At 39.3% G+C, this 23,847-nt stretch overlaps 2 protein-coding genes across 10 annotated transcripts in view; one reads left to right on the top strand and one right to left on the bottom strand.

The window, feature by feature from the left end:
- Window positions 1-23,847, top strand: part of LOC127378444 (steryl-sulfatase) — a 60,481-nt gene that overhangs the window by 5,680 nt on the left and 30,954 nt on the right. For 3 of the 8 annotated variants that reach the window (XM_051427276.1, XM_051427277.1, XM_051427275.1), the window contains exons 5-10: window positions 103-514; window positions 735-871; window positions 4,666-4,803; window positions 5,327-5,486; window positions 5,783-5,904; window positions 8,129-9,910. In XM_051427276.1, the coding sequence (XP_051283236.1) occupies window positions 103-514; window positions 735-871; window positions 4,666-4,803; window positions 5,327-5,486; window positions 5,783-5,904; window positions 8,129-8,481 (1,322 nt within the window). In that variant the 3' untranslated portion in view covers window positions 8,482-9,910. Of the gene's footprint in view, window positions 1-102; window positions 515-734; window positions 872-4,665; window positions 4,804-5,326; window positions 5,487-5,782; window positions 5,905-8,128; window positions 9,911-21,776; window positions 22,005-23,847 lie in introns of those variants that run through there. The other 5 variants (XM_051427279.1, XM_051427280.1, XM_051427278.1 and 2 more) reach the window with 2 other exon arrangements.
- Window positions 6,579-21,973, bottom strand: pnpla4 (patatin-like phospholipase domain containing 4). Of its 2 annotated transcripts, XM_051427307.1 has the most exons (7): window positions 21,794-21,973; window positions 20,326-20,420; window positions 17,747-17,882; window positions 17,295-17,360; window positions 15,934-16,086; window positions 14,082-14,241; window positions 6,579-8,494 (listed from the first exon to the last, which is right to left on the bottom strand). In XM_051427307.1, exons 1-6 carry the CDS (start codon window positions 21,971-21,973, stop codon window positions 14,110-14,112), a joined length of 762 nt encoding a protein of 253 aa, XP_051283267.1. In that variant the 3' UTR covers window positions 6,579-8,494; window positions 14,082-14,109. The 2 variants fall into 2 exon arrangements, with proteins under 2 accessions (XP_051283267.1, XP_051283266.1); XM_051427306.1 differs by lacking the exon at window positions 6,579-8,494 and having other exon boundaries at window positions 13,875-14,241.

The following is a 23,847-nucleotide window of genomic DNA, read 5'->3' as shown; positions in this document are numbered from 1 at the left end:
GCTGCTGGAATTTTCTAAATGTTTGTGCCTTTAGCTGTTACTCTTAAAATTTTCTTTCAATACTTAAATTTTCATTATTTTCTGTCTTTCTTCTTCTCACAGGAAAATGGCACCTAGGACTTAACTGTAAGAGCAGTGACGACCATTGCCACCACCCCAGTATCCACGGCTTTAACTATTTCTTTGGTATCCCCTTGACCAACATGCGGGACTGCCAGCCAGGACATGGCACCGTGTTCCAGTTCCATAAATATTTGCCATGGAGGACACTGGCCATTGTCTTGCTCACTGCAGCCTTACTCCACTACAGTGGCTTTATCACCATCCGCAGATGGACGATTCTGAGCCTGCTGTCCCTGTTGGTGATGGTAACAGGTCTGTTAGCAGGATTCATAATGGTTATTCCATACTTCAACTGTGTTCTCATGAGGGACCACAGAGTTGTGGAGCAACCGTTCACATCTGAAAACCTGACTCAGAGGATGACTCATGAGGCAGTGGACTTCATAGAGAGGTACATGTCAGCTTTCCTGATCAGAAAACTCTTGTTTTGTTGATGGGATTCTTTAATGGTCAAAATTGTTTCCTAATGCTTTGCTACACATAACACTTTAGAGAACATGCATTAAGGAGAAAGAAAAGAAAAAAAGCTGTTACTGTAAATTGCTGTCCTGTCTGTCCTGTTATATTTGCTTGTAATGCTGGTAATTAAACTGTATTTTCTGTTACTTCAGGAACTCAGCAAGGCCTTTCCTGCTGTTTGTCTCTTTTCTCCAAGTGCACACAGCCATGTTTGCTTCAGCAGCATTCAGAGGAACGAGCCACCACGGCATCTATGGAGACGCTGTCCATGAAGTGGACTGGAGTGTAGGTGAGTGAGCAGAGTCTGCTTCATTTAATGTATAAATCTTAGTTAGTGTATTTTTTGTAATTGTTGACAAATCCAATGAAAAGACCAAACTAACAATGTGTTAGTCCATCGCTTAATAAATTCTGACTTCCCTACCCTGTCTGCGGCTCTCAGCTCCTACTCAAGACATAAATCTTTTAAAACAGTTCATAAATATAATTTTATTTAAAAAAAATGCAATCAACAATTTTGTAAAGAGTAACAAATAATACTTTTTTTTAAGTAACTCCTAACACTGTTGCACATTACAGTAGTCATTTCATCCATTGCACATAAAATAATTTATTAATGCAGCTTTAAGGAGCTATTCTACACTGAGTTTGTGTTTTACTGACCTCTGTGGGTAGAAAGGTTCAAAGGTTCAAGTGTTTTATTTACGATCACACCCAACTATGATATAGTGTTTTCCAATAGTGCACAATTGTTAACTTTTACAGAGGAGCAATAGGAAGCATACAAAGAAAGCATGTTGACTGGAAAAATCACAAACTGGTATGGGATGTGCACGGCCCAGGACAGGAGGACACTGCAGCGGGTAATTAAAACCGCTCAGAACATCATTGGTACTCAGCTACCCAGCCAGTGATATTGGGGAGGTGAGGTGCCTATGCAGAGCCCAAAGTATACTAAAAGACAGAACACACCTGTTCACCCTGCTGCCATCTGAGATGAAGTACAGAAGCTTCCTCTGTTGTGCCACCAGACTATAGAGCAGCTTCTTAGCTGTGGTCAGAACTCAAAAGTGCACCACTCTTGAACTTTGAACTCAACCCTACAGGACATAATTCCTGTGGGGTACTATTGTTGCAGCTCTGGATGATGGCTCGAGATCGAAAAGCTGCAAGGTGAAAAAAATAATAAACAGCCAGGAAGAAAAGGAAGTAACAATTCTTTCCCATTCAGCAAGCAAAACAGAAAGCAATTATTGCCCTCCCCTTTGTGCTGACACAATACTAACACTAATTACACATTCATTTGGAAAACAGGCCCCCACATTGAGTCCAATGTTCATGTCGTGGGGCAGCTGTCCTTGAGACTGAAAAGCAATTAGAGCAAAGAGAGATTTCAAATGACTGCAACAGAACCATATAATAATGAAGGACTAGCAGACATTATTATTAATTATTATCAAAAATGTATCTGTTGTCTTGTCACTAAATTTCCTTCGTATTGGTAGGGCTGCTCGATTATGGAAAAAATCATAATCACGATTATTTGGGTCAAAATTGAAATCATGATTATTCAAACGATTATTTTTTTAAACTTCAGAAACATGCTGCATTTATTGGACATTTGTCAAAAACACTTTGCAAAGAAGTCCTCAGTTACACTTTCCTTTCCCCATAAACATTTGTAAGTCTCCTTTTTACATTGACATAGTGCACTCTCGCAATCTCTACAAAAAGTTAAATGAAATAAAATACACAAAAGATAAACTATAGAAAAACAATTTGTGACTATAGAAAAACAATTTGTGACTGACTCGTGCAGTGCATGCTGTGGGGGAGGGACGGAAATACCCATGCGCGAAATACGCAGACTGTGGCTGTGTCCCAATTCAGGGGCTGCATCCCTGAATTGGGACACAGATTTTTTTACAACATTGCACAACAGAAAATGAAAAGATCATCGTTTCCCCCGATTTTATTAGTTCTGAGATTGATTGGCCCCAAAATCGTAATCATGATCAAATTTCGATTAATTGAGCAGCCTTACGTATTGGAGATGTACTATTTTTCATATCAGATATTTCTCTAGCCAGTCTTTTGCTCTTTTTTGTCATTTGCATGAACTCTAAATTCACTAATGTTTTTAAGTGACAAGATGCATGTAGTACCACTCATGTCACAGAAGTAACACGAGTGCACTTTCTACACTAAAAGGTCTTGTTGTTTGATTGACCGATTGATTAATCCGCCGCTGGTAATGGTAAATGGTAAATGGACTGTACTTATATAGTGCCTTTCTAGTCTTTCTACCACTCAATGCGCTGTACACTACATGTCACACTAACCCCATTCGCACACATTTATACACTGATGGCAGTGTCATACACCAGTTTGGGGTTCAGTGATTGCTCAAGGTCACTTCGACATGCAGTGAGAGAGGCCCAATAGCGAGCTTATCTACATCAATTGTTGGCTAGCTAGTTACATTTGAAAGCCAATGTTGATCAAATAAAGATTGATCCCTTCTGTAGCCAGTCTCACGTGTCAGTTTGAGTGACTCATATAGGCTAGCCTAGCAAGCATATCTGAAAGAAGAAAGTTGACTGAGGCTCTGTCCGAAGCTTGCTCTACTACTGTTGGAGCGCAGAACAAAAAGGGGTGGGACTTAGGAAGGGTAAACTATCATAAACCCTGCAGTTCCCCTCAGTTCTCAGAGCTTTTTAGCCTCCTTTATTGTTTGGACCACAACTTTCCAGTATGGATCACTTCAGGGCTCTCGTCAGTCTGGTATCCAGCAGAAGCAGACAGCTGTTTCCAATGTAAAAGATCTGATCAACCCAGTATGCACAACTGACCAGCACCAAACTATATGTATTAAAAAAAAAAAAAAAAAAAAACGGGCCTGGAGGAAAAACAACAAAACCCATTAAGCGTTGATCTTAATGAACTACGCTAATTCTTTGAAATGTGTATTTGGTTTTTGGCCTTCACAGTGCTGTTTATGTGTACTGCTTGATGTAAAGTTTTCATTTGTAAGTGAGAAGAGAATATAAAGACCTTTAACTTTATTTTTGTTGCACCTAACTTTTGTTTGGCCCCAGGTTCTGTACAACTCAATAGCTACTATGAGCGACTCTCTATTACATTCTCTTCTTGAATGTGAATATGATATTGGGCTTGGGGGTAGAGGGGGAGGGTTAGAATTACTCTAGCTGAGATAATTTTTTTCCAGATACATTACAGGATGGAAATCTAACTTGTGGACACCGTTTTATTACTCTGTTGTCCAGCTGCCAGAATCCAGGTGGGAGAAGCTCTAAGATGATCAAAATATTAATATGCTCATCTGAGTCTCCTTAAGTTATTCAGTTATTACCTTGCTTTCACAGCATTTACACTTTACCAGCAACAGCCAGAGTTTCACCTCTCAGGCAACACACAGGTTGCTCCAGGGAGACTCCTGACACTTGTTACAAATTACAAATACTTGCTCATAAACTATCAAAATAAAATACAAAATACTGATATGAGAAAATGTAATTCATTAAAATAGACGTAATTAAAAATACATTCCATAAATTCTATACAAACTCATAACACATTTATGGCCCAACAGGACATCACATGATTCACTTCCAGAGATGCTAATTGTTTTGATAAAATGTGTTTATTTAAGTATAAAATAACATTAAATAACGTTTTTTAAGTATTTCAAATACACAAATACAAGCTCTTAAAGTATTTTGTGAGAAATAACAGTGTGTCTGCTCAGCACATTACAAAATACTCAAAAGTCATATAATTGAAATACTGCCCATCTCTGTAAGTATCACATATCTATCAGGAACAACGTAAATTGGGTTCCAGTGTTAACAGGAACAGTTACCAATAACTTTCAGTGTACATATTTGTTGTATTATTGTGTGAGTATTGTTGTAAGGCAGATTTGAAAATTAAATGTGAACCTCTCCTTTAAACTCACAGCCATTGTTTAATTTGAGTTTCAGTGTACAGGAGTACAGAACCAACAACAAAAATGTGTCCCAACATTTACAGACTGCACTGTATATTGTGTCTTATTTTTAGGTCAGATCATGCAGACTCTGGACAGACTCAACCTGGGAAAAAACACTCTGGTTTATCTGACTTCAGACCAGGGGGCACACCGAGAGGAAATCTCTACCAGAGGGGAGGTCCATGGAGGATGGAATGGAATTTATAAAGGTACAGCATGACGAGAAACAGGAATTTAGATATTTTAGATTGCTGTCAGAACCTCACATTTATTGCATTTATAGCAGCAATACATGTTTAACAGCTTTAATGAACATTGAAAATTCCCTTCATCTGCAACAATTAGTCAATTAATTGATTAGTTGTCAACTATTAAATGAACTGCCAATTCAATTAATAATTTAAATGTGAATATTTTCAACAACATTTTATGAATGTAATTTGTTTATTTTAACAAATTATGTCAGGAGTGTGCTGGTTACTCAGGACAAACCAGTTCACCACTACTCTGTCAATCATTTGAGACTGGACGCCAGACATGTAATCTTAATGTTTGGACTCAGCAGATCTGATTCAAAATGCAGTAAAAGTTTTGTAAGGCAGCAACTGTGTGATATGCTCTGTTATCTGTGCAAGTGGCCAGGCCTAAGAAGCAGACCTGATTCAGCACCGTTTCAAGAGTGCTGGATGTGAAATGCTGTCATGACTTTGTTTTTGTCTTTCTTGTGAGCAGCAGGGAAGTCCACGAACTGGGAGGGAGGGATCCGGGTCCCAGGAATTCTGCGTTGGCCAGGAAACATCCCCGGTGGTATACAGGTAGACGAGCCCACCAGCAACATGGACCTGTTTCCTACAGTGGTGCAGCTGAGCGGAGCCTTGGTCCCAGAAGACAGGTGAGGCTGTGCAGCAGTGACACAGCATGCCTTCCACGTCAGAAAAAACAAGTGGAGCCTGAAATCTAGGTCACATTTAAAAAAGAGAGAGTCAGGGTGAGCCTGAGTGATTCTCTGATTGAGATCCTGGATCTTACCACAGTAAACATGCTTGCTAATGAGGGGGGATTATTCAGGTAATCCAGAGGCTTTGATCAGAGGGTTTCATCAGCCATTGTGATTCACAGTAATGAGCATTAGAATGTGTTTGTGTCAGACAGATGATTCACTGTTGACTTCTGTCCTCTGGTGTGCAGGGAGGTCGATGGTCATGACCTCATGGATTTGCTTCAGGGGAGAGCTGAAAGGTCCAATCACGAGTTCCTGTTCCATTACTGCAACGCCTACTTGAATGCAGTCAGATGGCACCCCGAAAACAGTAAGACTAAACCATCACCCAATCATATGCACAAACTGTTATCCACAATATCTTGTGTATGGACAACTGACAGTATATATAGTTAACAGAGCTTCTGGGTCTGTGAAGTGAAGCAGGTGTGGAACTTAGTGTCTTAAACATGCATTCTATGTAATGGCCAGCAGGGGGCAGCCCCATTGGTTGCTATAAAAAAAACAATAGCATGCAGTCTAATGGAGAAATTAAACTACTTCTCACTTGATTTATTAGCTCAGTAAAAAGTTTCCTTATGAGTTTATGGTCTCAATTCCTAGTTTCTCAAGTCTTCTTCCATACAGCATGAATTGATTGGAACATAATTTACTAAATGGTTCATTTCGTAAATTATGTTCCAATTTAGAGTAAAATAGATGGTAAAGAAGGGTATGGTTTTGGGCATGGCTACCTTTTATAAAATCGTTTCAGAAACATATTTTTGTGTACTCTTTAGCTGTAATACGAGAACATATATGACGGATGAGTCAAAACTGCTCAGTCAATGAGCACAGCTCAACTCACTGTATGTCCCCTCCACTGATTCTGACAAACCATCATTGCGATGATCATAATGCCCAACTCGATGCTTCAAAACGTTACTCCACAATCAAATGGGGATGGACTGGGGTTGGGTATTATGTTAAAGATTACATATAAGATAAGACACAGAGAGACTTTATTGATCCCACACAGGGGAAATTGATCATGATCATGATCACATGGTATGGAGCACAAACAAAATTAGAGATGTTCAAATACAATTTTTTTCTTTTCCAGTAGCGATTCTGATACAATTGCCTGAAAAAAAAAGAAAAGCCTGTATGATTGCTATCATTGTTGAATGGCCTGACTCAGGTTAAACCCTTTGTCAGAATCAGAATAGGGCAGGTTGTGACTTTGTGACTTTGCTATCCTGGGGGAAAAAATGGACGGGACACTGCTGGGAAGTTGGTTTTCGGAGTTAATAAATTAGGCCTATGTAGTATCGGATCGGTGCACACGTGTACGTGCCGATACCAAATACCACATTTTAGTATTGGAGGTATTGCTGATACAGAAATTGATATCGGAAAAACTGATAGCACACGCAAGTACAGCATATTTTACCTAAACAAAGAAAGGACATTCAAAAAGGCACTTATGATGCGTTTCACCAAACGCCTATCTATGGTGTCATATCTCTCTTCTAGACCCCCTAACAACAGATATTCCATATTGTACCTTTAATTGCCTTGTTAACCCATCTTAAAACACACTTCATTCATACTCAACAGAAACAAAATACAACTCACCAAAACTGTTTTGGTTAATCACTGTTCCAACAAACACCAACTCTAATATCTCAGTTACATGTAAAAATATTCTGGCTCTACACACTGTTACTTCCGGTCTGATGCCTCTCTTGCTCCTCTCCCGCTTTACGCCACTTCTGACCCTGCTGTGTCTTTGTTGGTCGGTGTCAGAGTCCTGGCTGGAGCCGCATCATCCAACATCATCACCTCTGTACTGTATGTGCTCAAACTGGTCAATACCAAACCCTTAATTCACTGGGTTTGATGTGAAAATATGTTTGCTCTACAGAAATGTGCCACATGTCGAAGTATCCTTGAGCAATATACTGAGCCCCCAAATTGCTCCCGATGCCGTGCATCGGTGTGTGAATGTGTATGAATGAGTTAGTTTCTGTTCGATGGACTTTGCCATTCACTGTGTGTGAATGTGTGTGAAAGGGTGAATAAAAGCGCTTTGAGTGGTCGGAAGACTAGAAAGGCGCTATACAAGTACAGGTCCATTTACCATTTACCATTCTTTCCAGCTGGACAATTTGCGCCACCCACTGCTTTTCTCATGAACTCCTAATATTTGTTGGTGGATTGAAACTAAATTTGGTTATTGAATCTTTTGCATTAATAAGTTTCCGTTCAGCAGCTCACTTTCACTCAGATGTCAGAGGATCCTTAGACACACCACCAATGACAGATGGTAGATTATGTATCTGCAGCAAATTTTTCTTCTTAGTTCATTTTTTTAATTGCAGAAACAAAAACTGCAGCTTGGCTTTATTCACTGTGTGCTTCTTCCAGCTGTGGTTGCTGTAGGGGTCAGTTAGATAAGATTCAGACAGCTCATCTACATGGCAAACTGCCCAAAAATACACTCACTGCCTCAAGGCAAGAAGTTTCACTTAGTGGTTTTATTTTTTCTTCAGGTAGCTCAGTGTGGAAAGCCTTTTACTTCACACAAAACTTCTATCCAGAGAACGAGACGGTCTGTTTCCACACTCATGTCTGCCTCTGCACGCCAGACTATGTGACCTACCACAATCCTCCACTGCTCTATGATCTCTCGAGGGACCCATCAGAGACCACGCCGCTGACTCCTGACACCGAGCCGGCCTTTTACTCCATCCTTGCTGTGATGGAGGAGGCCGTGGAGAGGCATCAGAGGTCAGTAAAGCCTGTGGAGAGCCAGATGTCTGCATGGAACGTGATGTTGAAGCCCTGGCTGCAGCCCTGCTGCTCCACACTCAGTCAGCTCTGTCAGTGCCATGAGGACGAATAGGGTGTCATCAGGGCTACAAAAGAAGATAATTTCAACGGTTAACAATGACAATGAACTAGTAACATCTGTGACCTCAGAATACGGTAGCCAGATTACAACAAATATCTGTAAAACACAGTTTTTAACATCGAATACGAAATTGTCCCGGTTTTCAGTACAATTTAGAATAAAAATTATAACTTTATACTTGTTTTCATTGCTTACATAGAGTTTAGCATGTTCTGTCCCACTCATTATTAATTACAAATATAAAAACATAAACGATTCACCACATGTCTAAATTCAACTGAGTCTGAGGGTGACATGCAGCAGGGTCGCGGGTCAGTATCGCACCAGGGCCACTGCAGTCTAGACTCAGCCTACATGGGGCATGCTGTCTGGGCATCCTGAAAATTGGTCTTTTCTTAAGAGCTCCAGGACGCTTACTCCTTTATAAAGTTCCCAGCAACCAAAATGCTGCATTTATGCTGTGAGTGTTGTTGAGATGTGTGCTTGATCTGTGTGCTATGGGTTAATATAGTTGTCCCCCATCCTGATGAGGACACACATGTGCGTTTTTACATTCATTTGCTGAAAGTGGAAAGGTTTTCTGTGCTCACTAAAAGAGAGACATACTTACAAATAGTCTGCTTAGAACAGTAATGTGTGTCTGATACGCTGAAAGAGTCTACTCCTTCTACCTGAAAAATATCTGTGAATATGCTAAATTTGTTCATTCCTAAAGATTTCGTGCTGGACACAAGAAGTCCATTCTCAATGTATGTGCACTGGTGGCTTCAAGTAAATGGTAAATGTTCAATGGACCTGTACTTCTATAGAGCCTTTCTAGTCTTCTGACCACTCAAAGCGCTTTTACACTTTTCAAGTGTCTATGTCACTTGTTTAAGTTGCATACTGGACCAGGATTTGACTTCAAGACTATTCGTGATGTCACAAATTATGCTCGTAGCCTTAAAGTCAGATTTTCAGTGAGCACAGAGAAACTTGCCTTCTCCTCATGCACAAGCCTTACTCAGGGTTAACTTGATTGAACTAATTCTATAAGCTGTTATGAAACTGAAAATTCTTTTTTGACTAAGCCTGAGATGGGAAACTCAGATTTCAGGTCTAGGCTTGAGGTCTGTTAAACCTGCTTTCTGACACATGGCCCTGCAATCAGGACATAGCCTAGCTTAGCAGGGAAAACTGCTATCCTGGCTCAAGCTGTAAAACACCTCTAAAGCTCACTTGCACATTGTATCTGGTTTGTTTAATCAGCAGACCCATCTGTGCCACATGGTTCTCATTTTTTTTTTTACAGCTTTCACCATCCTGGGCTTTAGTTGTTGTAGTGTGTGTTGTCAGTATGTTTTGTACTATCGTGTAGCAGGATGCTGCAGTGCACTCTTTGAACACCCCTGATGTAATAAAGAGGCTGTTTCAAGTTGGAGCATTGATTCCTTCTTATATTGGACAAAAACAAATAGTGTCTGAGGGGTCTTTGCAGACTGTTACATTGCAGTTCTTTTTTATTTAAAGCAATGATCAATAGTTTTTATATTAAAGCAGCAGTAGGTAACTAAATGTACTTTTGTCATATTTTCTGAAACTTTAACTTTATACTGACAGTAGAACATAAGACAGATATTCTGTGAATTGATCTGCTCCTCCTAGTGTTCCTAATGAGATTTTCATGAATCTGCCGGGCCTGAATAAAAACAACCAATCAGAGCTGAGTGGGAACGACAGAGGCACCATTCAGCTCAATGTAGCATGTAGCTAAATGATTGTGAAGCTCAGTTTGAGATCCTTGTAAAACATGAAGCAACATCAGTTTGACATAGATTTCACTGCAGTTCTTCGGCACTACTGCCTCTGCAGCTGATCCTGTAACAGCAGCACTGCACATAACAGCTGTGATAATATCAGAAGCTCAGCAGCAGTAAATTAGCAGCTGACCCATCTGAACTTTGCCTAGCAGTTTCACCACTAACCTCCACCAACAAACCAGAGCAGTGGCGTTTTCTTCGAAAATGAGGGAACCAAAAGACCAGATTGCTTCCTGGTAAGACACTTGTTTGTAATGAAAATATCCGGTGGAGTTGTTGTCACATCAGTAGTTTAAGTCCCAATCCTTTTTCCTGAAGGGACCCCTTTTAATCATTGAGAAAACTGACAATCCCTGATCAAGTGACATATTTTATGGATATTTCATATTATATTTAATACATAACAATAACATTACAGAACAACTGATTAACTTTACAGTGAACCCAATAACTGCAGGATGTTTATGTAAAATTAGAGATTTGGATGAATTTAGAGCTGATTATTTCTTGTGAATTAGTTTTTTAACAATCATACATTCTTAATAGGCTTCTTTTTTTGAAAAATTTAGTCTTTTCTTCTCCCTGGTGCATGGCTATTGTTCTTTTAGATCTTCAGTTTTAACTGTGTCCTTTTCTAACGCAGGACGAGGCTGGGAAAGAAAAACTTAGATGCATAGAATAAGAATGAAAGTCTTCCTGATTGAACTCTCTAAGCTTCAGTTGACTAGACTTTCACACTGGACAGCTTACAGAGAAGTAAACAACAAACATCCCTCCATACAGTACATACATATATATACAGTGTAGAAAAAAATCATGTAGTTGTTATGGCTGTAGTTCCAAACCTGGGGGTCACGCCTTCTTGATTTTAAGGGATGTAAGCAAAGTTAACTTACACAGTAGGTCACATATCTCAGCATTTTGTTCATTTCCGTGAAGAAAAAATTTAATTGATATTTTTAAAGTTTAGATTATTATTTAAGATATAAACTAAGACTTGAACCTGTACACAGTTTGTCAAAAAAGAAGCCTTTTAAGTACGCATGATTGTTGGAAAATATAGAAATTCATAATAAAGATTTCAGAAACTTTTTATACAATTCTGTCTGACAATTTATGTATTTATTACGATGCATTATTTCCTGTGAATGTTGCATCAGCTTCACAAAAATTATCCAAATCACTCGTTTTACAAACACCTCCTGCAATTATGGAGTTCATTATTTGGATTCATTGTACTGTTATTGTAATACTTTAAATATAACATATCTATAAAATGCCACTGATGTCAGGGATTGTCAGTTTACTCTATGATAGAAATGGGGTCCCTTAAAGGGAAAGGTTGGGAACCACTGTATTATGTTACTGGGTTCATTTTCTGGCTGAGCCCTCAGGAAACACAGGTTTGTTTTGGCAGTATGGGAGCTTGTTGGTGTTGTTTGTTTATTAGCTTCAGTAAGGGCAGCTCTCATACCTGCTGGACTGCATGTTTGTAAGTCTCATACAGACCTAAGAGGATTTTTCTTCCAGTCCATCATCTATGGGCTCTTTTTTTACTGCATTCAGAACTAGTTTTTAAAACCAAGTATACCGTTTTTTTCATGATGACAGTTCAGACTGTGTCTCTGCAGTGACTCAGTTTAGCTCACGCTTCACAAATGTTCACTTCTGTGAGCTGACACTCTGCTTTTCAGTGGATTTGGACATGCTTATCAGAGTGGTAACACATTGCAGGTGCGAGGAGTTTTGCAGTACCATACAGTGAAGTCAGCAGCTGAATAATTACACCAATAAATGGGATTTTTTTAGCTGGCCAGTTTCCAGACAGCAGGACCCTTCAGGGTTTCATTACTGAGGGGGAATTTTCCAACAAGATGAGCTGAAACAAAACGTATAAAACACACAAGCTGGGGAATCTTCCGCCCCGGGTGGGAACTGTAATTTAAGGGATGCCTTAATTGAGCCTCATTACCAGAACCAGCAGGTGGTCTTACATAATACCAGTGGGGAAACACTGTTTGGTACATCTGTGTGTCTGTGTTACGAAAGCTATTTTAAATGTCGATATTTCTTTTTTTATGTTAATAATGTATTTTTATGATACTTCATATACCATACCTGAGTTTCAATACAACAACGCTGAATCTTTATGTAAAATACAAACTCTTAATTTATCAAGACAAGCAAAGGGTCAAAGTTTATTGTTGACCCTGAAAATAGTAGCTTAATGGAACGATTGCATCTCAAGGTCTCTTGGGTACATGTGATACAACTTAAAGCACAGGAAAAAGCAAAGTAAATCAACTTTGAGTTGGGATTGATTTGACAAAATGCTATTTTCAAGAAGGAACTAGCAAAGAAATTATATAACTATAGAGTTAGATAATTAGACAGCCAGGAAAGTTAAGTCTCATTCCCAGGTTGTCAGATAATCGACTATCTTCAAGCAACCAACCCAATGTGTCTTTCTGTTTTTCTTGGTTATGATAGGTTGTTTTTGTTCAGCTATAGTGGATTCTTGCAAATGCCATCAGGAGCACTAGAAGGAGCCAGAGGAACCAGATTTCTTCACAAATGATCTGTCTCATTTACTACCGTCAGCAAATATCATACAATTTTATTTTTATAATAGTTACCTACTGCAGCTTTAACTTATGTAACATACTTAAGTTATATCAGGTACGTTATTTGAATGACATTAGCATGAGAGGGATACGTCATATTTTGAAGCAAAGGGCCACTGACTAAGTGGCAGTATTTGAGGAGTTGGGAGACTTTTTGATCATTTCAGCTGTCGTCAGTTATGATGATTGTGGGAAACACTTCTTAAGCTGTAAGACGCTTCTGGGAAACGAGGCCCTAGTAAATCCCCCCGTCCCAACTGTCATTTCACAAACTGCAAAAAAGTATCGATAACCAATTCCAAGTCCTACAGTCATTCTTTTCTACTGATATGGTGTAATAAATTAAACAAAAGTCTTAGTTCCAGTTGGTGCCTTTTGAGCATTAACATCCTGACTGTGTATAGATAGTGCAACATAATGAATTTGCCTCCTTCATGAGTGAAGCAGCAGGCTGTACGTCTCCCTAGAACATGTGAGTCTGTCCTGAGGAAGGAGCAGCTCTCACACACCAGTTCAACTGACTGAAAACTGATATGGAACCTGCTCACATCTCCTGACGCTGGAAGAAATCAAACAGAAACCCAGCAGCAGAGAAACCCAGCGGAAACGTCCGGCACTTCAAAAGCGATGCTTCATCCGTGTGTCCTGAGGGAGCTTCCAACATCCATGACGGCAGCATGGACTTTCTGTGAAGTGCTGCGATATCCAATATATTTATTTTTTCTCACTGCTTCAAGCTGGGGGAAATTAAATGCCTCCTTGGAAAATTGATGAAGAATCCATGCTCACATGAGGGCTTTTCATCATGTTCAGCTGCTGTCACATAGAGCAGATGAAAAGGTCCAGAATGTGTGTGTGATAACACTTATCTGATTGAAGCTCACAATGACACACACACTCTTTCATGCTCTGCTTTATAAATATAGACTGAGGCCTTGATCCCAGAAGAAAAACAGGCATCTTAAGAAATTTGCCAAACAAACCAATACAGGTGATGTTTACAGATCAGTCAGTCTACACAGGGCTGAATCAATGTGTTTGAAGTTTTTCTGTAACATCACCTCTTGATATTTTTGGGGGAATTTTATTTTTTTAGAAAATCAAACCAGAAATAAATACAGTAAAATCCATAAAATTCATTCACATTTCTGTAAATGGTACTTCATACTTCTTAGAGTCCGTTCGTGCCACAAGGGTCAGGTCATCCAGTCCTCTCTCTTCAGGAACCTCACTGCATCATTGAAACCTTCTTCACATAAAGACTGCATGCTGCTGGTGGATGGTGGGAACAGAGCCTGGTTCAGACGTTTGATGTTTTCCATAGAGAGCTGAGGAAAGCCAAGAAAGTGCTATATTTAGGTCCAATTTTCAAGAAAATTAGAAAGCCTTTGTTTTCATTAAAACAAATGGAATTTATTATTAATGCCAATTAATAGCGGCTATGGAAATGCTACTGTGTAACCCAGAGATTCTCAAACATTGTCATAAATCACAAAAATACACATAAAAGGCTGTTTTTGACTAAAGGTTAATATGTAAATTTCAGAAAACCAATGTTAACAATGACACCAGTGGGCATTAATTGAACTGCAGTCAGCATCCAGTTGCTTGCACTCACACTTACACAACAGCGAGCATCATGCATGACATCAGCCAAATGTGATATACACAAGACTGAAAGCTGGAAAATAAATTACAATCATTTAGAAGAATGTTACTATCTACTCTTGCCTTGCTCTGGACTAGTAAAAAGCAATCGTTAGCTTTGTACTTTTACATAATGTAATAGTGACATTATTGTGGGCTGAAATCTACCGTTTGTCATTATCATTGACATATTAAAAAAGATGGATGTCGCATCTCCACTTCCTCTCACTGTACAAAAATTAAGCCAAAATATGCTGGATATGGCCACTGCCATCGTTTGCCATTCAGAGTCAGAGTCTGCGCAGTACTGATTGGAGTTGGGGCTGCGGTTTTGAGCATAAAACCATATGATGATACCATATGACCATAAAATGATGACCGCTGACAGGTGAAGTGAATAACATTATCTTGTTATCATGGCACCTGTCAGTGGGTGGGATATATTAGGCAGCAAGTGAACATTTTGTTCTCAAAGTTGATGTGTTTGAAGCAGGAAAAATGGGCAGCATAAGGATTTGAGCGACTTTGACAAGGGCCAGGGCAAGATGGTTGGATGACTGGTTTGGAGCATCTCCAAAACTGCAGCTCTTGTGGGGTGTTCGCAGTCTACAGTGGTCAGTACCTATCAGAAGTGGTCCAAGGAAGGAAAAGCAGTGAACCAACGACAGGGTCAACATATCCACTCAGATAGTATTTTACTAGCGATAACATTACTGAGCAAGCAAGCTAAGGTCAGCCAGCCAGCCGCAACCCAGCCACACTGAATAACATTACCTGGCCCCCGCAACCCACCGTGCCAGCCGATAAGTAACCTACAAACAGCAAGCCTGCCTAAAGTTTGGTACAAACTAGCTGATGTTATCCACTGTCAAAATACAGTTTTTTGCTACATTAGCTATTGAGCTATTGTAGCTATTGGGCAAAGCTGACATCTGGAACCAGTTTTGAAACTTGCCTGATCTAACATAGGGCCAGCTATGGTCTTACAGTTGGCTGAGATATGGCTATGTCTTAGGCCATGTGCGGCTCCCAGGTCTGTACCACCTGTGGACCATAAATCATTGCTGTAAAGTGGGCTTTGTGGGCTGTCACTGCGGCAGGAAAATTCTTCTATGTGTTGTATCATACTTAGAATTCTGGATACTACAACTTTAGACATACACACTGCATATCTTATGTATTCCATTTATTACATCACAGCAGGGCATATTTCAAAATGGCTTGTTACTATTGTGCTACATTAGACATTAACAGTTAGCTGGGAGAAATGGCTTACGGCAAAATCCATCCCTAAATTAGACAATATTTTCAAATAACACCCTTAGGTATGTCAGATCTTTCAGACCAATTTGATGAGATGATCCAGTACTCACCATTACGTTCATATTGGCCAGTCTAAGTTGAGTATTGAAGCGCCCCCCGTGGACCGGACACACGTCCTGCAGTCCAGCAAACGGAGACACAGTGATGGTTCGTCCCACAGGCAGAATTGGAAGGCTGTCAGTGAAACCTCCATCAATCCATTTCTAATAGAACAAAACCAGGATACGAAAACTGACAGTCATCCAGGTAGACGAAGGTAAAAGGATTTGCTTTAATAGAGCTTTTTCCACAGCAGCCATTTTTACATGAAACAGTGATGATACTAACTAATGTTTATTCCCATTCAGGTCAGAGTCAGGGTGCTGCTACTGTGCATGCTGGCTCACTTGAAAGGCTCTACTACACTAAATGGAACAGAGCCTGTGTTTACTATTTCATGTCACAATGGCTGCTGTGAAAAGGTCTAGTGTTTTAGACTTGATTTACACAATTTTACTATTTGCATTTGGGGAAACCCCAGAGAAAAAGCCGAGCAGTGTGTTCTTGTAATTGAACATGTAAATGTAAATGGGTAAGGATGTGAACTCACCTGTACTTGTCCTTTCACACAATGATTCCAAATACATATTTTTCACAACAGACATTTTGACTTGTTATAGTAAGAAAGTCCCAGGTGTTACTAAGACCAATTACAAGTTACGTCACTGCAGTTGCGCGTGCATTGTGGTGGCAAAAAAACACGCAAACAAGTGGAGAGGGAAAGGGAAGCAGCTAAATGGGATTAAAGTGGATTATTCACCCATGTGCTTTTCTACTGTCACATGTTCAAATGTCTTCAGTGAAAAGGGCTACCAGCCTAAAAACATTTCTTGAATGTATCCTGCCTTTCAAAGAAAACACATATAGACAGAAATATATTTATATCAGAAATTATTTACTTTTACTTTGAATGAATGGACTGTACTTTTATAGTACCTTTCTAGTCTTTCGACCAGTCAATGCGCTGTACACTACATGCCACACTCACCCCATTCACACACTGATGGCAACTGGTGCCAACTGCTCACCAGAACAGAAACTAGCCATTCATACACACTCAAACAGCATCGGGAGCAATTTGGGGTTCAGTGTCTTGCTTAATGACACTTCGACATGCAGCGAGAACCCGGGGATTGAACTGCCAACCTTCAGGTTAGTGGACGACCCGCTCTACCTCTGAGCCACAGCCGCCAGATTGACGCAGCAAAAATGCTTAATATTGTGCGTTTTGTCGGACTTTTCCTAAATACCAGTTTATTTTCAGGAATGATGGAGCACATCAAATTAATGAAACAAAGATATTTTAAGTTAGAGACGCAGGACCTGGAATATCTCTACTTCATGCAGTTGAAATACTGAATGAGGCCATTACCTGTCCTCTGAATTCCACTGGTTTGAGTCCAGCATAGATGGGCACATAGCTGCTGGCCAGTAGAGCCTGAGGAAGTTCAATGTGTGGGACAATTTATCAGTAAACGTTTATTGACCCACAGTCACATGACACAATGACTCTTCAGCAGGAAGTAGTTGAACATTTAACACTTTGGCCTCGTCCACATCAAATGCGAACAATACTTTCTTTAGGTGTCAGATAAAAGAGAGACAGCAGAGTCAAACCCTTTTTGTGCCACTGCTGATATACAGTATGTCGACATTACTCACACAAGTATTGACTTTGTTATTGCCGTTTTCTGATCAAAGCAATAAAAAAAAAACACTACGCGCTAGAATGAAGCAAAACAACGGTGTAAAAGAATCATAAACATTTATGGCAGCGTTTTAAACTGAAGGGATCAGCATTATGTTTAGAGAGGTGGTATGTACCTTTATGAGCTCCTCCCTGGAGGTAAACCTGGATACGACGTGGTTCTTGCCACTTCTGAAGTGTGTTATTGAAACATGGAGGCGGTCGGTGGCCAGACTGTGAGCCTCGCTGGGCAGAATCTCTTCTATCCCCTCTCTGGAGAGAATCCGCACACAGATGCTCATTTGTCAGGTTTTTAATAATAATATCCCCACAGGGCATCGTAAACGCAGTGCTTTTTACAGCAACATGTAATTATTACTCAATCTGTTGAACATATACAGAACCACCAAAGCATACGAATGAAGGTAACTGTAACAGTATAGTCAGCTCACCATTTTTTCTCAAAGCACAATGCTTGTGTTTCAAGGCTTATTGTTTTGTAAAATTTGTATTCCTTTTTTATAATCAATGCAAAATCCTTATCCCCACAAAACCAACCTGACTTATACTTCAGAATGTCCTTGTGAAGGTAAAGAACATCTATATGAACTTGGTTGGACTGAAGGGCAACACACACTGAAATGACACTGATATTTAGATAATACAGCAATCAATTTGTGATCTTCACAGTGTGTATCATCTGTCGTCTTTGCATCAGGCAATATTGAGCATTATACAACCCTAATACAAATCTGATATTTTGTTACAGTATTGACACGACACAAATGACTGCTCAGCGAGGACCTATTGTGCTAATTTCCACTGGCACTCAACTGGAGTAGCTTTGCATTATTCACTCTTCAAAAACATCCATATATATCTTATACTGGCTGTTAATGCAACCACTCAGTCCATCCTCTGTCTGACACAAGGTGTCTTTATCTCTCTCAGTCATTCCCTGCCTGGAACAGATAACCATATAAAGAAATATGTAACTAGCAGACGCTGACGACTCATGTCATCTGGAATAGACAGTGGAAAGAGCAGTCTGAATACTGACCTTTTTGCTCACAGGGATTACCTTTACATACATTTATTTCATTATATGACTTGGCTTTGTTTATTATCATCTGACATGGGGACATTATATATATGACAGACATAAAGCATAATTGGTAGGGTGTGTATTGGCAAGAATCTGGCAATACCATATGTATCAGGATACAGGCATTATGATTCAATATATTGTGATATATTGTGAAACTGTAAGCAAAGTGATATATTGTGATTAAAATAAAAAACTGAAGAAAACTAATAGTACAGCCATATACACTGTGTTCCAAATTATTATGCATATACTGTTTTTGTTCTTTTTTCCCTAAAGAGTCTATATAATTGGCAGTCAATAGGACTTTTTTTTATTATTATTTTAATTATATTGTAATCTGGATTTGATTAAACACAATTACCAATGATGACAATGCCATTTTTTGGCAAAATAATTAAAAATGCAGTGTTCCAAATTATTATGCAAAACAGAGTTTCAAAACACTCAATAGTTTCTAATGGATCGAGGGGTTCTTGGGACTCCAGAGGCACCAGCAGCTTCAAATACCTGTTCGCTACTCATCAGTGGCTTTTTCACAGCTGCTCTCTTAATACGATGGATTAGCCTTACAGAAACGTTCCTTAACACGCCTTTATCTGAATGAACCCATCTGCGCTCTGAATCAGATACAAATCTTTTCACAGGACGATGATCTTTCTTAATATTTCGTAAGATATCCAGTGGTTTCATACCTATTCAATTCAATTCAATTCAATTTTATTTGTATAGCGCCAATTCATAACAGAAGTTAGGGGTAGGTACGATAGGGGACAATGAGCAGTGATTATAGTAATAATAGTATCTGTAGTAATAATAATAGTAATAATAATAATAACAGTGATATTAGCAATGGGAGTCAAGCAGGACCATGGCGGGAGGCTCCACCAGAAAGATACTGCACTATTTCACGCTTTTCATCTGCAGAAAGATCTTTTTTCCCCCCATATTGCATGAAACCTGTGTCTTGCTTAATAATGTGGAACAACATCCTTAAGTAGTTTCCCATTAATTAGGCTCACCTGGCAAACTAATTGAGACACCTGTCTGAGATTGATGTCAGTGATCTGAACAGACATGGGAAGCAGCACAATGGAAAACTTTCATTGAAAAACAAAAAATCAAATGTTTCTTTAATTGAATTTTGCATAATAATTTGGAACACAGTGTATATACAATTGTGGGGGGTGGGGGGGGGTTACTTTTTTATGCAACCAGAGCAGTGGGATCTGCATTTATATTTATCACAGGCTATAATGTTGGATGTTATGACACTGCTATCTAAAGGTTGAGGGACAAGAATAAATCTGGGTCTGGCTTTTAGTCGTTGGCGGAAGCTTTGCGAAATAAAAGGCTGCAAGCAGATGGCGAGCTGATGTTCTTTCTGTTGGACTAGTCAGTAATGTTCACTGGCTTGCCGTGTCCTGTGTTGTTGCACTTAATGTAATGTAACGATTGATGTTTGGCTGTGATAGCAATGTTGCTGCCTTGCTAATTTTGCACTTGTGCAACTGTCCACATTCACCACAGTGTACTGCAACCGGGGGCACCAAATCACAACAAATACCAAATCTTACCTACTGTTGCTTTAAGTGTGTGCTGTGTAATTACCGTAGTGTGAGCATGAAGTTATATCCTGGTGTGACGGCTCCCAACGGCTGTCGTCTCACACTGTCAGCGAACCCGTAAGTGAACTCTTTACAGTGCTGGAGCAGAAGGAAACAAACACATCACACCTAATGCAGTTACACTTGGTTTATCAAGGTTGATTCAGTCACTGAAGCCACAATTACAACTCACACACAAATTAAACTGCTTCACATTTCAGGTTTTTGGATGCTTAATCTGGTTCAGACACAGCTTTATTGGCCAAGTATATGTACACAAACAGGGAATTTGATTCTGACTTTAAGTTGCTGTCAGTGTATACAGAACAACTACAGGAGGATTTTAAGACATACAGATAAAACTGTATTCATGTGTGACAATGTTAGTTCCCATAGTAGCCATTTCATTGTAGTGAGACCATTTCCTGAAACTTAAACCCCACTGTTTAAAATGGTCTACTGTGACCTCTAGGATAATCACAGCTCATGAAACTGTAAAAGCACAAACTAGAGACAGAAGGCATCCTAGCTATGTTGACCAGTGTGTCTCAAACTTTTTACACTGCATACCATACTGTGCCAATATTAGGTTCTCCAAGTTGCACCATTATGACCAACGTTAAAATAAAGTAGCGTAGGCGGGCCCTATTCAGCTACGGACAGTTCACGCAGGATGCAACTGTATTCTAAATAATAAGAGACTTTATTGTTGACTGTTGTTGAATCCTGAACGGAACCGATAGAAGAACCAGCTAATTTGGCTAATTTCACTCACTATCTTGTGATCGCATTTTAGCTCGTAACTAATCATTGATGTTTGCATGCGCCACATGCATGAACGTGACTATGTAGCAAGTCGATATTGAGAAAATATTACAGGAAATGCAAAACCTATTGTAAATTTCAGTATTTTCATTCAAAATCTTTCTTACAGAAATCTACGAATGTCAAAAGTTTTTGATACTAAATTACGGCATGTTTTTGGTCAAAATTTGTTAAATTTATCACCAAATCTGTGTAACAAATGGTATCAACACAAAAATAGCTGCAATGACTTCTGAGACGCAGTAGATGGGAATGGCCATCATATACTTCCTTTACACAAAATTTGAATAGGTGCCAAACATAACACAATGTTTATTACAAATGTATGACTAGAAAGACTTGAGACACAGTGCTGAGCTGCATCTCAATTGAATCTTCAGGTTCCCAGCTTTCAGATCACTTCTATGTGGCACAAACTATTGACCTGCTACCCCTCCCTTAAGAAGACAGAGATGGGTGTATGGTTGAAAGGGGTGGAGTGCAGTGGAGTCTAAATTATATTAACATTTCTATTTCTATTTTGTTCTGGGACTTCTGGAAACCCCTCAAAGACCCCCAAGGGTCCCCCAAACTCCCCTTTGTTCCCCACTGCTCCACTGTGCAAACTCTTCTCCTTTCTGTGGGCTGCAGGAGGAGGTGAACGATACCTCTAACTTGTCAGGAGCTGTGATCATTACGGCAGCCACCAGGGCCCCGGCCGAGGCCCCTGCACAGGCCCTGAGGGAGCCCAGCAGCTTGTCCCCGTGACGGAAAAAGGCCTCCACAGCACCCAGGTGGTAGATCCCCAAGAAACCACACGCAGCAAAGGACAGGTTCAGGACTGTCATCCTCAACACCTACAAAGACAACAATGACAAGGTAAAAGTCTGTACTTGAATGTGCAAGTAAATTTTACTTTTAGTGGGATCCTATTACATAGGGCTCAACTCACGTGCTCTATTTAACCATGTGTTACAGCTGGAGAACCCAAACTGAAGTAGGCTTATTTGTCACACAGACGTTTGCCCTAATGTCCTCAGTCACCATCATCTTTTCCGAATGTAAACGCGTTTCTCCTAAATGACAGCAGTTCTAAACTTAAACAATGGGTAGTATATTATTATAATGTATTGAATACTGCAATTTAATGATGCACAAACTGTTACCCACACTCCCTTGAATACCACATTTTAAAGTCTACAACATAACCCAATGCATTTCTCTATTGCATTAATTAATAAAAAATTCCATGTCATTAGGATGAGAATCGAGAACCAGATCCAGCTGAGAACCGGTTTCAACTTGTCCAATAAACAGAATCATATGCCTCTCAAGATGGAGCAGTGAGAAAGAAACAGAGAGGGTAAATAAATATCCTATATTATAATAACATTAGTGCCATACAGGCAGATTTAGCAGGTTTTTACTAAGATAATTTAAATGAAAGTGAATACTGTACAAATATTAGGGATGGAAGTCGACAACAGATTCCAAATCAAACAGCTGTTAAACAGTGGAACTTTTACACACCTAAGTCACAGACCTTTTTTCTACTCTGTTTCTACACTGTTCATTCTCCGAGATAATAACAGTTGCGCTGACACTGAAAATGTGTAAAATGTTTTTCACACACAAAACTGATCAAGATTAATAGTGGAACTGATAAAGAACTGGACCGATGGGGCGCTCTAGTAGTTAACCTGGGAGAGCTGGCGCCCCATCGGTCCAATTCCTTATTAGTGTACCGTGGCTGAGTCAGTGGCCATGGGTTAAGTCCAACCTGTGGCCCTTTGCTACATAATGGTAATGGCAAATGGTAAATGGACCCGTACTTGTATAGCGCCTTTATAGTCTTCCTATCTAGTATTCCCATCCCCACGTCACTAGTTAAGTAACCATATAATAAATTGTAATATGCATGGAGTAATGGTATTACACATGGCTTTTCTTTGTTTTGATATTGAAAAACCCCTATCGGTCAACCCTGAACCTTGTAGTAGCATAGAGCACAGGCTGTTTTTTTAAAGGTAACCACAAACCGCTGCTGAAGAAATCCACTAATTCTGATAAGACACTACTACTAGTAGTAATTATATGTTATTCTACAGAAATGTCCACTTTTGGAACAGCAAGATGACTTATAATGTATTTCTTTTTCTAACATTTACACCTGGACTACATTATTATATGGCTCATTGAGGTTATGAATACACAGAAATGACAGCTCATCTTCTTTTGTGCATTAATTTAAAGACAACATGAAGTGTCTTTTTGTCACTGGTATTACATTAATACTTTGGCAACTAGACTTTATGAAATATAATTTCTCAATCTCTTTAGCACATGTAGGTGGAATCACAGGAAAAAAATGTTAATGCAACAAATGAGGAGGTTATCTTTCATTTATCTATCAGGTTTGTTAAAGTGTGATGTTTGTTCATTTGTGCAACCATGAAATTGCTGTAACAATGAAAATACATGAACAGCTATAAATGTGTATTCATAACCTCAATGAGTTAATAACGTAAGTTGTACATTTCTGCAGAATTACCCTGATAGTGATAGTAATAGTAATAATAATTATAATATAGCAGTAATATGGTAATCAAACATGACAAGATCCCACGAGATAACATGTAAAAGATTTTAAGGACTTGTATATTTAAAATGTATTATAGTATTATTTTGTACAAGCTAGGGGATGTATTTCTGTATGAGAGCT

The sequence above is a fragment of the Dicentrarchus labrax genome, unplaced genomic scaffold (assembly GCF_905237075.1).
Source record: "Dicentrarchus labrax unplaced genomic scaffold, dlabrax2021, whole genome shotgun sequence".
NCBI classification, from domain to species: domain Eukaryota; kingdom Metazoa; phylum Chordata; class Actinopteri; family Moronidae; genus Dicentrarchus; species Dicentrarchus labrax.
The sequence above is the reverse complement of the archived record's forward strand: the minus strand, read 5'-3'. Positions and strand labels throughout refer to the sequence as shown.

Bases quoted from the DNA above. Each gene is read 5' to 3' on its own strand.
- pnpla4 (XM_051427307.1), bottom strand. From the start codon at position 21,973: ATGACAGTCCTGAACCTGTCCTTTGCTGCGTGTGGTTTCTTGGGGATC. The intron at 17,883-20,325 runs GTAATTACACAG...GATTCTCTCCAG, and splicing joins AACTTCATGCTCACACTACG to AGAGGGGATAGAAGAGATTC. The intron at 14,242-15,933 runs GTGAGTACTGGA...GGCTTTCCTCAG, and splicing joins TGGCCAATATGAACGTAATG to CTCTCTATGGAAAACATCAA.